This window comes from Sinocyclocheilus rhinocerous, unplaced genomic scaffold (genome assembly GCF_001515625.1).
Source record: "Sinocyclocheilus rhinocerous isolate Xijiao unplaced genomic scaffold, SAMN03320098_v1.1 scaffold369, whole genome shotgun sequence".
Lineage (NCBI taxonomy): Eukaryota > Metazoa > Chordata > Actinopteri > Cypriniformes > Cyprinidae > Sinocyclocheilus > Sinocyclocheilus rhinocerous.
The window spans coordinates 421,713-436,959 of NW_015666557.1; the positions used below are offsets into that span (position 1 = coordinate 421,713).

Consider the following 15,247-nt stretch of genomic DNA (forward strand, 5'->3'; position numbering starts at 1 on the left):
TACACCGGCGGATCAAAGTGGTGGGGGAGAGTGAACACTATGTCGGAATCTCTATGCCGGCATGAGATCACACAACCCGTGAGTTCGCCGTTTCTTTTTCCGAGCTCGCTGAGAGAGGAGAAACGAGGGCGGGGCTACCTTCATTGAAGGCAATTCACGAGTGGAGAAGAGCGAGACTCATGCTCTCAGTGAGCGCATTCTGTCTCAGTAAGCGCTGCCCAGACTGGGCGACGCACTCACTGCATCCTTCTGAAGCCCTGCATGAGCCCCACTCGCGGCGTGACATTTGAAACAACATCGCTAGGAAATTTGCTCAGAAATTTGCTCTCTTAGTGCACTGGATAGCCGCAAGGGAAGGCTTCTGGCATCTTCCTCTGCCAGGGCTCTTCGACGACGGCGAGCTGCAGGCAGAGCTTCGTCCTTATTCTTAGGCTTCGTAGTCCAGCGCCAGCGAAGAGATGATCCTCGTCGCTGAAGAAGAATATTCAGATGAAATGATGCTCTGAGCCGACTTATATAGAGGTCGGCTCCACCCATTCTGGCGGGCTAGAGCGCCATTGGTTTGTGCAGCTACTCAAACGTGAACAAATCAGGCTTCAGTATCAGTGTAAACAGGAGTTTCCTCATACACAACGTGAGAGAACGTTCGAAAAGGAACTGATGACTGTTTTCACCCAAAAGTTAATATCACCCAAAAACTGTGCCATTGGATGCACATGGTATGTTTTGAAAGTGGCATCAATCTATGAATGTATTAGCTGCTTGGTGTCTCTGCTTATTAAGCTGCGATAGGACAAAGTGTTTGCAAAAGATTTGGGAAAGTATATGATTTTCGATGTTTTGATGCTTTATGTGGGTTTCTTTGACCTGTTACCTGTAATCTGCCAACCCCATCGAATGAGAAAACATAAGCATTTTACAAGGTGGTGATTTCAAATAAATTTGTACAATGTGATTTGTATAAAAACATATGATTTTTAGAAAATAAGCATGAAGGTACACCAAATAAACTTCAATGGCGTGTAAGTAGATCATACGAAAAAGTACAAATTAGCCACCAATTCAGCATGTATGTAGATGTAAATGTAAATATAGTTACAAATTGCCATGAGATTGTGTTGGAATCTGAACTTTTTCATATTTATGATTGTGAGGAAATTCTGTATTTAAAATACATACTGGAATATCAGCAGAGCTCATATTGGTAGCTTAAACAGATCAAGTTAGCCAAAACATTTCCATACAAGGAATAGGTATGTATAAGAGAGTGATGATGATGAGTGATGTTCAAATTCTGTGGAATTCTGTTGACACACATTCCATGCAGGTCTACTTATTGCCAATATCCGTGAATGCAAATGTAGGATACACCCTATTGAACGTGGATAAAGCTGACATTTAAACAGCCATATGAGGTAAAAACCAGTCACCTCTGCTGCATTGTTCTTTGTAGTTATCAAAAGATTTTCCCTGTATACTGAAGGATGTGTTCTGATGTTTCAAGAAAGAGACTGAACTCTTGACACTGGTACACCTCATTCATGGAAATTAAGATTATTTTTTTGTATCAAACATGTTTACTCACAGATTACTCGAATGTTTGTTAAGATGTAATAATGTTACACATGTCTTATGCAAAAGTGTTTGGTTTGGTTTTTTTGTGTGCCTTTTTTGGGTATTTTTTTGTCACTGAACTTCCTGTTACAAGAAAGCAAATCACATTTCTATGGATTAAGATATACGAAAATAAACAATGATCACATGATTTACATGGAGCTGCTTTGCATTTTCATAACACTTTTTGGAGCTTGTGAACTTCCTTCTTCCTTGTAGATGTAGATAGATAAATATATTGTCAAAAGGGGAGGGAAAGACACACACACACACACACACACACACACAGAGCGAGAGAGAGAGAGAGAGAGAGAGAAATGTATACATAATTTGACATTGAATGTTGACATACACATGGCAGAGATCTCCCCAGATTTACAATTCAAATCAAATAAACTGTCATACTCGACATCCTTTTGTAAATAATGTACATAAGTCATATGTAAAATTGTTCATGTCACAACAGTTATATTTATATAACAGAGTTCCATTGCAAACGGCAAAAATAACATTAGCAAACACATTTACCCACATGCAGTATATTCAGGTAGGTCATCATTACCATCAGACATAGATAAACAGTTATTTGAAATCAGTAGTTATAATAATACAATTTAATAAAGTAACAAATAGCACAAAACGTGTTAAATTTAAAGGTGTGTTTAAGTTATGGATTAAATGGATTGTAGTTTCAGTACATACTTCAGATGCCAGTTATATGTGCCATCAGTCACAATTAAAATCAAAACAGAAACTATTTCACAGAAATATTTTATTTCGTGACAACAGCAGGTTTCCCAGCTTGTTAATATTTAGTTAACATGAAACACTCAAGTATGTGGTATTACTGGTTAATCTCCATCTAAAACTGTCAAAACATTGTGCTGTTTTTTCCCCCTTTTTTAATAATTATGATGAATGCAGTATTTTTACAGCTCATATTAATTGAGAGACTACAGTATTTGCATATTTTAAAACTTGGATTGCAGGATTGCAAAACTTGGATGCAGGATTATTTAAATTATACATGTTATAGTGAAACCAATAAAGTGAACCCATAAGAAATGTGCATATTCCCTTATATTCATGTTTATAAAAAAGTTCATGAAGATTGTGTTTGTCATTTACTAATTATGGTACCACTGGTTGCATGGGAAGTGTCTTTGTATATTAACATACTATTTATTACAATGTTTTTTTTTTTCACAGCTTAAAAAATGTTTTAGAATTTTTTTTGTTACTGCTTACTGTGGTTCTCCTATTATTGTCATTTTCAATTTTATTAAATATTTTACCTTTAATCATGGCATTAATTAGTGAGGGTAGTGAGAGGACTTTTTTATGACTTATTTTCATTACTGTTTAAGGGACAAGAAGCAAGAAGATCATTTTTGTTTTTTATTGCATTTGCCAACACAAAACTGAGAACTTGTTTCCTGTTCACATTAATGATTATAATGCACTGGCAGGATATAAACATGTTGCAAGTTGCTACTTGGACACCATGAACTACACATGACAATCTATGTTAAAGCAGTTGATTTAGAAACACTTTATTTAAAGTCTTTACATATAATGCATTAAAATTGCATTGTATGATCAAATGAATAATTGTAACCATGGTTATAATACATTATGATACTTAACGATTCATTGTTACACCTTTAGAAAGTATAATGCATTAAAACATATGACAAACTATATAATGCATTTTAAACTTGGTTACAATTAATTCTGAAAAATATAATGCATTACAACTTACATTATGAATACCTTTAATGCATTATATATAAAGGCTGTGAGTGTTATCGTTGACTTTTATGAAATTTTTAGAACTGAAAAATTAACAGAACAAGAACAAGAGGGCAAAAGGTAATGTCTATGGAACATCTTTGCAAACAGATGTTATAATTAAAAATCTGCTATGACTGTCTCCTCTGAAGAGAAAACATGAAATTGTACAAACTCGTACTCACTGATAGTGTCTATGAATTTGTTCACATTCATATAGATGTTAGAAGACATAAATGTGTTATGATTACACAAATGCCTATATGCTCATTTGAAAACAGTGGATAAAACATCAGCATAATATATTATAATAACAACTTTCATCATTATGTTGAATTGACACATCTAAAGCCTCAATATTTTTTTATAATTATTCATTGTATAATATACATCGTTATGTCAAGCCTTTGACATATTGACATGCATAAATGTAAAATCATGACTAATTAGTGCAAATAATTCGCTCTTCTGTTGTTTGAGAGCGGATGTTTGAACAATGAGATGATGAAAGTCAATTTTGCATAGAAGGAAAGATGTGAGATGTCCTTTGTCCATTCAAATCGTCAAAATCCACAAGCTCAGAGTTACATAGTAGAACCAACCTGATTTGAAACGTAACATTGAAGCACAATTAAATATGATGTCCAGCACTTTGGTAAGTTTCAACAAAATGCAATGCGTCACAGAGTCAAATCACAGTGCTCGACTTAAGTACTGTAATACAAATCTATCAGAGGATTCCCAACCCTAATACCCGAAACAAAGAAATACAATGAAAAGAGTGCAGGAGACAAGGAATCACACCTACTACTATTTTAAGTGATTCTGTGGTGGAGCTGCTTTGAATGAACAATTAGCAGCAGACTTACTAACTACAAAATTACTCTGAGCATTGAAAACAGGGCGGTTCCTTAATGACTGCAATTACATACAACTATATTTAGACTGCTCAAATTACATTTCAGGTTCTGTCCAAAACCAAATCTGTAGCCTTCGAGCCAAGGTACTGTACAGTTTGCTACACGTTAGGAGCAACAATTGATGCAATGTGCATCAACCTCTTAAAAACATCTAGACACACATTTGACTTTGTAGTCATACAGAGTTACCACACGTACTATGTGATAAGTCATTAAGGTTTCTAATACAATTTAATAAAGTAACAAATAGCACAAAACGTGTTAAATTTAAAGGTGTGTTTAAGTTATGGATTAAATGGATTGTAGTTTCAGTACATACTTCAGATGCCAGTTATAAAACAGTGCCATCAGTCACAATTAAAATCAAAACAGAAACAATTTCACAGAAATATTTTATTTCGTGACAACAGCAGGTTTCCCAGCTTGTTAATATTTAGTTAACATGAAACACTCAAGTATGTGGTATTACTGGTTAATCTCCATCTAAAACTGTCAAAACATTGTGCTGTTTTTTCCCCCCTTTTTAATAATTATGATGCATGCAGTATTTTTACAGCTCATATTAATTGAGAGACTACAGTATTTGCATATTTTAAAACTTGGATTGCAGGATTGCAAAACTTGGATGCAGGATTATTTAAATTATACATGTTATAGTGAAACCAATAAAGTGAACCCATAAGAAATGTGCATATTCCCTTATATTCATGTTTATAAAAAAGTTCATGAAGATTGTGTTTGTCATTTACTAATTATGGTACCACTGGTTGCATGGGAAGTGTCTTTGTATATTAACATACTATTTATTACAATGTTTTTTTTTTTCACAGCTTAAAAAATGTTTTAGAATTTTTTTTGTTACTGCTTACTGTGGTTCTCCTATTATTGTAATTTTCAATTTTATTAAATATTTTACCTTTAATCATGGCATTAATTAGTGAGGGTAGTGAGAGGACTTTTTTATGACTTATTTTCATTACTGTTTAAGGGACAAGAAGCAAGAAGATCATTTTTGTTTTTTATTGCATTTGCCAACACAAAACTGAGAACTTGTTTCCTGTTCACATTAATGATTATAATGCACTGGCAGGATATAAACATGTTGCAAGTTGCTACTTGGACACCATGAACTACACATGACAATCTATGTTAAAGCAGTTGATTTAGAAACACTTTATTTAAAGTCTTTACATATAATGCATTAAAATTGCATTGTATGATCAAATGAATAATTGTAACCATAGTTATAATACATTATGATACTTAACGATTCATTGTTACACCTTTAGAAAGTATAATGCATTAAAATTGCATTGTATGATCAAATGAATAATTGTAACCATGGTTATAATACATTATGATACTTAACGATTCATTGTTACACCTTTAGAAAGTATAATGCATTAAAACATATGACAAACTATATAATGCATTTTAAACTTGGTTACAATTAATTCTGAAAAATATAATGCATTACAACTTACATTATGAATACCTTTAATGCATTATATATAAAGGCTGTGAGTGTTATCGTTGACTTTTATGAAATTTTTAGAACTGAAAAATTAACAGAACAAGAACAAGAGGGCAAAAGGTAATGTCTATGGAACATCTTTGCAAACAGATGTTATAATTAAAAATCTGCTATGACTGTCTCCTCTGAAGAGAAAACATGAAATTGTACAAACTCGTACTCACTGATAGTGTCTATGAATTTGTTCACATTCATATAGATGTTAGAAGACATAAATGTGTTATGATTACACAAATGCCTATATGCTCATTTGAAAACAGTGGATAAAACATCAGCATAATATATTATAATAACAACTTTCATCATTATGTTGAATTGACACATCTAAAGCCTCAATATTTTTTTATAATTATTCATTGTATAATATACATCGTTATGTCAAGCCTTTGACATATTGACATGCATAAATGTAAAATCATGACTAATTAGTGCAAATAATTCGCTCTTCTGTTGTTTGAGAGCGGATGTTTGAACAATGAGATGATGAAAGTCAATTTTGCATAGAAGGAAAGATGTGAGATGTCCTTTGTCCATTCAAATCGTCAAAATCCACAAGCTCAGAGTTACATAGTAGAACCAACCTGATTTGAAACGTAACATTGAAGCACAATTAAATATGATGTCCAGCACTTTGGTAAGTTTCAACAAAATGCAATGCGTCACAGAGTCAAATCACAGTGCTCGACTTAAGTACTGTAATACAAATCTATCAGAGGATTCCCAACCCTAATACCCGAAACAAAGAAATACAATGAAAAGAGTGCAGGAGACAAGGAATCACACCTACTACTATTTTAAGTGATTCTGTGGTGGAGCTGCTTTGAATGAACAATTAGCAGCAGACTTACTAACTACAAAATTACTCTGAGCATTGAAAACAGGGCGGTTCCTTAATGACTGCAATTACATACAACTATATTTAGACTGCTCAAATTACATTTCAGGTTCTGTCCAAAACCAAATCTGTAGCCTTCGAGCCAAGGTACTGTACAGTTTGCTACACGTTAGGAGCAACAATTGATGCAATGTGCATCAACCTCTTAAAAACATCTAGACACACATTTGACTTTGTAGTCATACAGAGTTACCACACGTACTATGTGATAAGTCATTAAGGTTTCTGAGACTTTAAAAAGAGCACAAAACACAGAAAAGAGCTACCAAAGCAACAGAAATAAAAGTACAATTGCAAAAATTTTACATTCAGAGGTACAACACCTTGTCAATGCAAAAATAACATTAGCAAACACATTTACCCACATGCAGTATATTCAGGTAGGTCATCATTACCATCAGACATAGATAAACAGTTATTTGAAATCAGTAGTTATAATAATACAATTTAATAAAGTAACAAATAGCACAAAACGTGTTAAATTTAAAGGTGTGTTTAAGTTATGGATTAAATGGATTGTAGTTTCAGTACATACTTCAGATGCCAGTTATAAAACAGTGCCATCAGTCACAATTAAAATCAAAACAGAAACTATTTCACAGAAATATTTTATTTCGTGACAACAGCAGGTTTCCCAGCTTGTTAATATTTAGTTAACATGAAACACTCAAGTATGTGGTATTACTGGTTAATCTCCATCTAAAACTGTCAAAACATTGTGCTGTTTTTTCCCCCCTTTTTAATAATTATGATGCATGCAGTATTTTTACAGCTCATATTAATTGAGAGACTACAGTATTTGCATATTTTAAAACTTGGATTGCAGGATTGCAAAACTTGGATGCAGGATTATTTAAATTATACATGTTATAGTGAAACCAATAAAGTGAACCCATAAGAAATGTGCATATTCCCTTATATTCATGTTTATAAAAAAGTTCATGAAGATTGTGTTTGTCATTTACTAATTATGGTACCACTGGTTGCATGGGAAGTGTCTTTGTATATTAACATACTATTTATTACAATGTTTTTTTTTTTCACAGCTTAAAAAATGTTTTAGAATTTTTTTTGTTACTGCTTACTGTGGTTCTCCTATTATTGTAATTTTCAATTTTATTAAATATTTTACCTTTAATCATGGCATTAATTAGTGAGGGTAGTGAGAGGACTTTTTTATGACTTATTTTCATTACTGTTTAAGGGACAAGAAGCAAGAAGATCATTTTTGTTTTTTATTGCATTTGCCAACACAAAACTGAGAACTTGTTTCCTGTTCACATTAATGATTATAATGCACTGGCAGGATATAAACATGTTGCAAGTTGCTACTTGGACACCATGAACTACACATGACAATCTATGTTAAAGCAGTTGATTTAGAAACACTTTATTTAAAGTCTTTACATATAATGCATTAAAATTGCATTGTATGATCAAATGAATAATTGTAACCATAGTTATAATACATTATGATACTTAACGATTCATTGTTACACCTTTAGAAAGTATAATGCATTAAAACACATGACAAACTATATAATGCATTTTAAACTTGGTTACAATTAATTCTGAAAAATATAATGCATTACAACTTACATTATGAATACCTTTAATGCATTATATATAAAGGCTGTGAGTGTTATCGTTGACTTTTATGAAATTTTTAGAACTGAAAAATTAACAGAACAAGAACAAGAGGGCAAAAGGTAATGTCTATGGAACATCTTTGCAAACAGATGTTATAATTAAAAATCTGCTATGACTGTCTCCTCTGAAGAGAAAACATGAAATTGTACAAACTCGTACTCACTGATAGTGTCTATGAATTTGTTCACATTCATATAGATGTTAGAAGACATAAATGTGTTATGATTACACAAATGCCTATATGCTCATTTGAAAACAGTGGATAAAACATCAGCATAATATATTATAATAACAACTTTCATCATTATGTTGAATTGACACATCTAAAGCCTCAATATTTTTTTATAATTATTCATTGTATAATATACATCGTTATGTCAAGCCTTTGACATATTGACATGCATAAATGTAAAATCATGACTAATTAGTGCAAATAATTCGCTCTTCTGTTGTTTGAGAGCGGATGTTTGAACAATGAGATGATGAAAGTCAATTTTGCATAGAAGGAAAGATGTGAGATGTCCTTTGTCCATTCAAATCGTCAAAATCCACAAGCTCAGAGTTACATAGTAGAACCAACCTGATTTGAAACGTAACATTGAAGCACAATTAAATATGATGTCCAGCACTTTGGTAAGTTTCAACAAAATGCAATGCGTCACAGAGTCAAATCACAGTGCTTGACTTAAGTACTGTAATACAAATCTATCAGAGGATTCCCAACCCTAATACCCGAAACAAAGAAATACAATGAAAAGAGTGCAGGAGACAAGGAATCACACCTACTACTATTTTAAGTGATTCTGTGGTGGAGCTGCTTTGAATGAACAATTAGCAGCAGACTTACTAACTACAAAATTACTCTGAGCATTGAAAACAGGGCGGTTCCTTAATGACTGCAATTACATACAACTATATTTAGACTGCTCAAATTACATTTCAGGTTCTGTCCAAAACCAAATCTGTAGCCTTCGAGCCAAGGTACTGTACAGTTTGCTACACGTTAGGAGCAACAATTGATGCAATGTGCATCAACCTCTTAAAAACATCTAGACACACATTTGACTTTGTAGTCATACAGAGTTACCACACGTACTATGTGATAAGTCATTAAGGTTTCTGAGACTTTAAAAAGAGCACAAAACACAGAAAAGAGCTACCAAAGCAACAGAAATAAAAGTACAATTGCAAAAATTTTACCTTCAGAGGTACAACACCTTGTCAATCGGGCAGTACCCTTAAATGGACAAGTCTGTACCTTATCTACCCTCGAAGGTGCATATTAGTAATAGGTACCTTTAAAGTAGTAGTAAGTAATAGTAGTGGTAATAGGTAGCTCTAAAAGTACTACTATGAATCTGTTGGTGTAAAAAAAAAAAAAAGGTACAAAGTTCAGGGAATGTCCCAGTGACAAGCTGTTGTACCCCTAAAGGGCCAAGTTTGTACATTATCTACCCCTAAAAGGTGCATATTACTAGAGATGTAATGGGTACCTTTAAAGTACTACTATGAATATTTAGGGGTAAAAAGGTACAAAGCTCAGGGATCACCCCAGTGACAAGCTGTTGTACCCATACAGGGATATGTTTGTATCTTATCTACCCCTAAAAAGTGCACATTAATACCTTAAGAGTAGTAATGGGTACCTTTAAAGTACTACTATGAAATTTTAAGGGTAAAAAAGGTACAAAGTTTGGGGAGTGCCCCAATGACAAGCTGTTATACCACTAAATTGACAAGTTTGTATCTTATCTCCCCCTAAAAGGTGTATACTAGTACCTTAGAGTAGTAATAGGTACCTTTACTACTACAAACTTGTTAAGGGTAAAAAAGTACCCCTAAAAAGGTACAATTTTTGCACATTTTTTCTGAGAGTGTAGAGACTATTTCTTTCGAGAAACTTGGCATGCTGTCTCTTTTTTTTATGATCCCAAAGTTTCAGTGAATCAGAAGAACTCTCCCCTGGACTTGAGTTTGAGAACCTCTGCTGCCAACTGCTGCGCATCTTTCAGCTGCGGGAACATTTCCATAACTTTGTTTACATGATGCGGGTTAAAAATCGCATGAAGCTTTTTCCTGACCTCCTCTCTTTCTTCCTGGAAAGCATTGGACTGTGGCATGCCTGAGTGCTTCTGGCTTCCATAGACACCGGGAGACATGTGCGAGCTAGGACAGGGTATAGGTTCAGGTAAACTGGTTGCCTGTGGTAAGAAGAAAGGGTAAGACCAGGCACCGTAAGCAGGAAGACTGTAATGCTGGACAGGGTTAGGCAAAGGTAGGGAGCCGCAGGCACCAAATTTGGGCTGATGGTTGGAGAAAGGACTCATGTTGTCATAGTAGCATTGGCCACCTGCAGGTACACCAGGGTTACCAGACATTGGTGAATGATTGGATCTCATCCTATGCAACTCAATGCTCTGGGATGGATCTGAAAACTGGCTTTGGTAGGATCCAAGCCCTGAGTCAGAACTGAAAATGGACGAAGGGTTTGTTGGGTAAGGTGCTAGCAGACTGGTTCTGTCTGCCAAAGCACTGCGTTGTCCCACTGTGGCTGTATATAAGGGCTTTTTTGTGGACAAAATGTCATCCCAGTACTGGAGCATAACATCCCTGCCGTCAGAGCTCTTGGGATCCAAGTTGAGCTTTTGTTCCAGTTCTTGCTCCAAGGAGGGTGAGCAGGACCCAAAACCAGGGTCATTTCTTGGGTACATGCCTCTTAGTGGCCCAGTTACTCTGCTGTCCTCTTTTGAACCAGACCGTCTGGCATTCTCTCGAAGCTCATCGGCTAGAGAACGCTGTGACTGGCTTGTGCGCTCTGGGTGGTAGAACTTACACTTGATCCCATATGTGCATTTTTTTCCTGAAGAGTAAACGACAAATGTGTTATAAGGTCTACTTCAGAAATGTGCAACATAAGTCCTGGAAGGTTGCTGTCCTGAGTTTATTTCCATTCATAATCAAAAACACCTGTCTTTTTTTCTAGCAACCATGGAGACATAGGTTAGATTTTTCAGGTGTGTTTGATTAGGGATGGAAGTAAACTCTGCAGGACAGTAGCCCTCCAAGACCAGATTTGCCCATCCTTGGTGTACTTCAGAGGTGGCCAACGTCAGTTCTGGAGAGACGTACTGGCTACTCTGGCCTAATCTCAAGGAACAGTTGTATAGGTGACTTTACAATGTCAAATAGATGCTGTTTGGACATTGTATGGACTTCCAATACCAACACAACAGTTACCATAGTCATCGTTCTGTTTACAGCTGCCCATGAAGCCTCTGAAGCTGAAACCCAGTTATGGTAAGAGGCGTTAAATTTTTGATACGCACTTTAAGTGGCTGACCAATCAGAGCAGATTGGACTTTTCAGAAAGGTGGGCTTTAAAGAGACAGGACAGTGAGTTTCAGTGAGTGTTTCAGGCAGAAAAGAGTTGCTGCAGCAATAAGCAGTATTAGTTAAATAATGTGCTTTTTGAACTTTAAATCATGTAAATGTATTCTAGCAGACCCCAAAAATAAAATTATGAAATTGTAAATTAGCATAATATGGGAACTTTAATCAATTTACATCAAATCACATATCAGTATTTGCTAAGAAAAGGCAGCCAACTGAAGAAAATTCAAAGACATTGCAATTGAAATCAGACTTTACAATTGTTTGAGAAGTCCGTATACCATTTTGCTTCGTTTTCTTATAATTGAGCTTGAGCTTATCACTGGCCTACAGGGTGTTAAATCCAGCTTGAATGTCTTTGATGGTAGGAAAATCCATTATTACGAAATATGGGATGAGTCATTGGGCATGATTAATGATGTCCATTTTTTTATTGGGCTATATTTTTATAATAAGTTGCACTGAACTAACACATAAAATTAACCACCCTAGAAATGTATTTCAATTAGTAGTTTGTGGTTAATATGGCATATATGATTCTGAATGACAGAAACTGATAACTACTTACCATATGGACAGAGTTGTCGCTTGTGGTCAAGCAACATCACCTTTTTCCGAAGAAAATTATCTAAATTGGGTCCATGACGACCGAGAGGGTCATCAGGTGGCATAAACCTGTGGTGAATGATGATGGTTAGATAAATGAATAGGAATAAGATGAGGTACTGCCAAAAGCATTAGCAGCTATTGAAGAATATTTGTAAGAACATACTTGTCATTAACAAAGGAGTACATAAGCAATCTCTCCTCAATGCAACGTTTCCACTCTGGACGTTCGCTTTGCAGGTCACGATATGTGTCGTTCGACACTATAATGCCATCCAGATCGTGAGCTAATTTGACAATAAACCGATCGTCATAGCAGACCACACGCTTTCCTCCGACCCTTCGTGAAGGTGTAAATACAAGAATCTTCTTCCTTTCCAGCTCTTCCAAAATATGCTGATCTGGAAATAAAGACAAACACTTTTTACGTTTTTCATTACTTTTGTAGACAATTTTTAGCATGACTTTGGAATGAAGGCTGTCTTTCTTATAGTCATCGGACATTATTTGCCAGTCGCTGATAGAATAACTGGACCATAACTCCCATCAATTTGAAACAATTTGACAATTATTATAGACAACTCCTTTAAGCTGTAACTAATTTTTGATGCAATTACCCTTGCTTGACCAGTTTTCTACATTACAGATTCAAAACAAATGGTTATTCCCCCAAATTAGCATTTAATATCTACCAAAGGTAACCATATCAAATGCTACTTTGGGGAGGTGGTAAACTGAAAGATTCCCAAGAACACAGGCCATCATATATGAAACAGGAAAGAAGCAATAATTCATCACACAGCACCAGACTCGATTAAAGATTCACAGTGAAACTCAAGGTGATAAGGAAATCTCTTGAACTTCCTGGTGGGGAATTCCCATTGAGACCTGCAGGAAACTTAACTCTTCCTTATTCTTCTTGTTTTGTTATTACTGTTCTTGCTCAAATTGATTTGAGGAATCTGAGCAGGGGCTTTCACAACAAAAGAGAGACAGTCCAGGGACATAAACAAGTGAGATTATCATCTCCACATCAACACCTCTGGCCTGATAAACCTGAAGTCCTAATACAAAGGCAATTTTGTACTAGTATGCTGTACCAGTACCAGATGTACACAGGGACTGTTTTGCAACAATAAACTAATGAACAGCAAAATTTTACAAAATTACACTATAGTTGAAGTTATAAACAGATGAGAAGACATGTTAATTTTTGCAATGTGAAAACACCACATTGTTTATTAGCGCACAACAGAGTCAAAAGCTTCAGCTTTACAATGTATTGATGTCAGTAATATTTTAATGTTTTTGAAAGACGTCTCTTATGTTCACCAAGGCTGCAATTATTTGATCAAAAGTACAGTAAAACAGTGATATTGTGAATATATTACAATTTAAAATAACTGTTTTCTATGTGAATATATTTTAAACTGTAATTTATTGCTGTGATCAAAGCTGGATTAAAAAAAAAATCTTACTGACACCAAACTCTTGAACGGTAGTGTATGTTTACTGAAAAATCTGACAAAAATACTGCTGAAGAAAATTTTTTTTTTTGCAGTGTGAAGTATAGGCATATTTGAGTCTGTGCAGTCAGATGGGCGTTTTCGCTTTTCAGACAAATCGGTCTGTGATGACTCATTTTTACCAAAAGTGCTGAGGGAGTGTCTCTACCTGAAATAGGTACATCAGGTCTGGGCTGCTCTTTTCTCCAGGAAGGCACAAACACAGTGATATTTCTGTGTCCTCGGTCAAGGAAGTAATTAACTGCCAGCTCAATCCCACGGCAGGAAAACACTTCCTTGTTCCCATGACTAAAAGAGAACGAGAGAGACAGTAAAAAAGAGAGAGAAATGAAATTGGCAAATGAGTAAATCAGTGAATATGCATGCCAAAAACCACTGGTCTGTACACGTTAGAGGTCTTTGGTGGTTAGGTCTCACACCATGAATGTAATGTTTTTTTAATGCCATGTCAAATACATTTTTTAAGTCTCCTTACAAGTCCTGTTTAAACGGCTCTTTAATAATTCTGTGTGGTTTGGCGATGTGTGTTGCCTGTAGTAAACCACATGAATTGCTCAGATACAGTGCCCTCCAGTAATATTGGCACTGTTGGTAAATATGAGCAAAGGTGGCTGTGAAAATAAATCTGCATCGTTTATCCTTTTGATCTTTCATTCAGAAAATTCACAATTCTCATCATTGAAGTAAAACAAGTAAGGGGGGAAATCTTATAATGAAATAAATGTTTTTCTCTAGTTCACATTGGCCACAATTATTGGCACCCAATTATTGCAACGTCCTTTTCCCAAGATAACGGCTCTGAGTTTTCTCCTATAATGCCTGATGAGTTTGGAGAACACCTGACAAGAGATCAGAGAACATTCTTTCATCCAGAATCTCTACAGATCCTTCAGATTCACAGCTCCATGTTGGTGCTTTCTCTCTTCAGTTCACACCACTCATTTTCTATAAGGTTCAGGTCAGGGAACTGGGACGGCCACGGCAGGAGCTTCATATTGTGCTCAGTGACACATTTTTGTGTTGATTTTGATGTTTGCTTTGGATCACTGTCCTGATGGAAAATCCAACCACGGCCCATTATAAGATTTCTAACAGAGGCAGTCAGGTTTAGATTTATCTGTTGGTATTTGAAAGAATCCATGATGCCAATATCTGAACAAGATATCCAGGACCTCAGGCAGAAAAATAGGCCCACAATATTAAAGATCCAGCAGAATATTTAACTGTGGGCATGGGCTACTTTTTATCCCTGTTTGCACCAAACCCATCTGGTGGGTTTGCTGCCAAAAAGCTCTTTTTTTTTTTTTTTTTTTTAGTTTAA

At 35.2% G+C, this 15,247-nt stretch overlaps 1 protein-coding gene across 2 annotated transcripts in view; it reads right to left on the reverse strand.

Moving 5' to 3' along the window:
• Positions 1-9,815: 9,815 nt before the first annotated feature.
• The window catches only part of LOC107732746 (bifunctional endoribonuclease and deubiquitinase ZC3H12A-like), a 10,708-nt gene continuing 5,276 nt past the window's right edge, over positions 9,816-15,247 (reverse strand). For both annotated transcript variants that reach the window (XM_016544166.1, XM_016544165.1), the window contains exons 3-6: positions 14,075-14,214; positions 12,567-12,801; positions 12,363-12,469; positions 9,816-11,264 (exon numbers count right to left, since the gene is read on the reverse strand). In XM_016544166.1, coding sequence (XP_016399652.1) covers positions 10,351-11,264; positions 12,363-12,469; positions 12,567-12,801; positions 14,075-14,214 — 1,396 coding nt within the window. In that variant the 3' untranslated portion in view covers positions 9,816-10,350. The remainder of the gene's footprint in view (positions 11,265-12,362; positions 12,470-12,566; positions 12,802-14,074; positions 14,215-15,247) is intronic.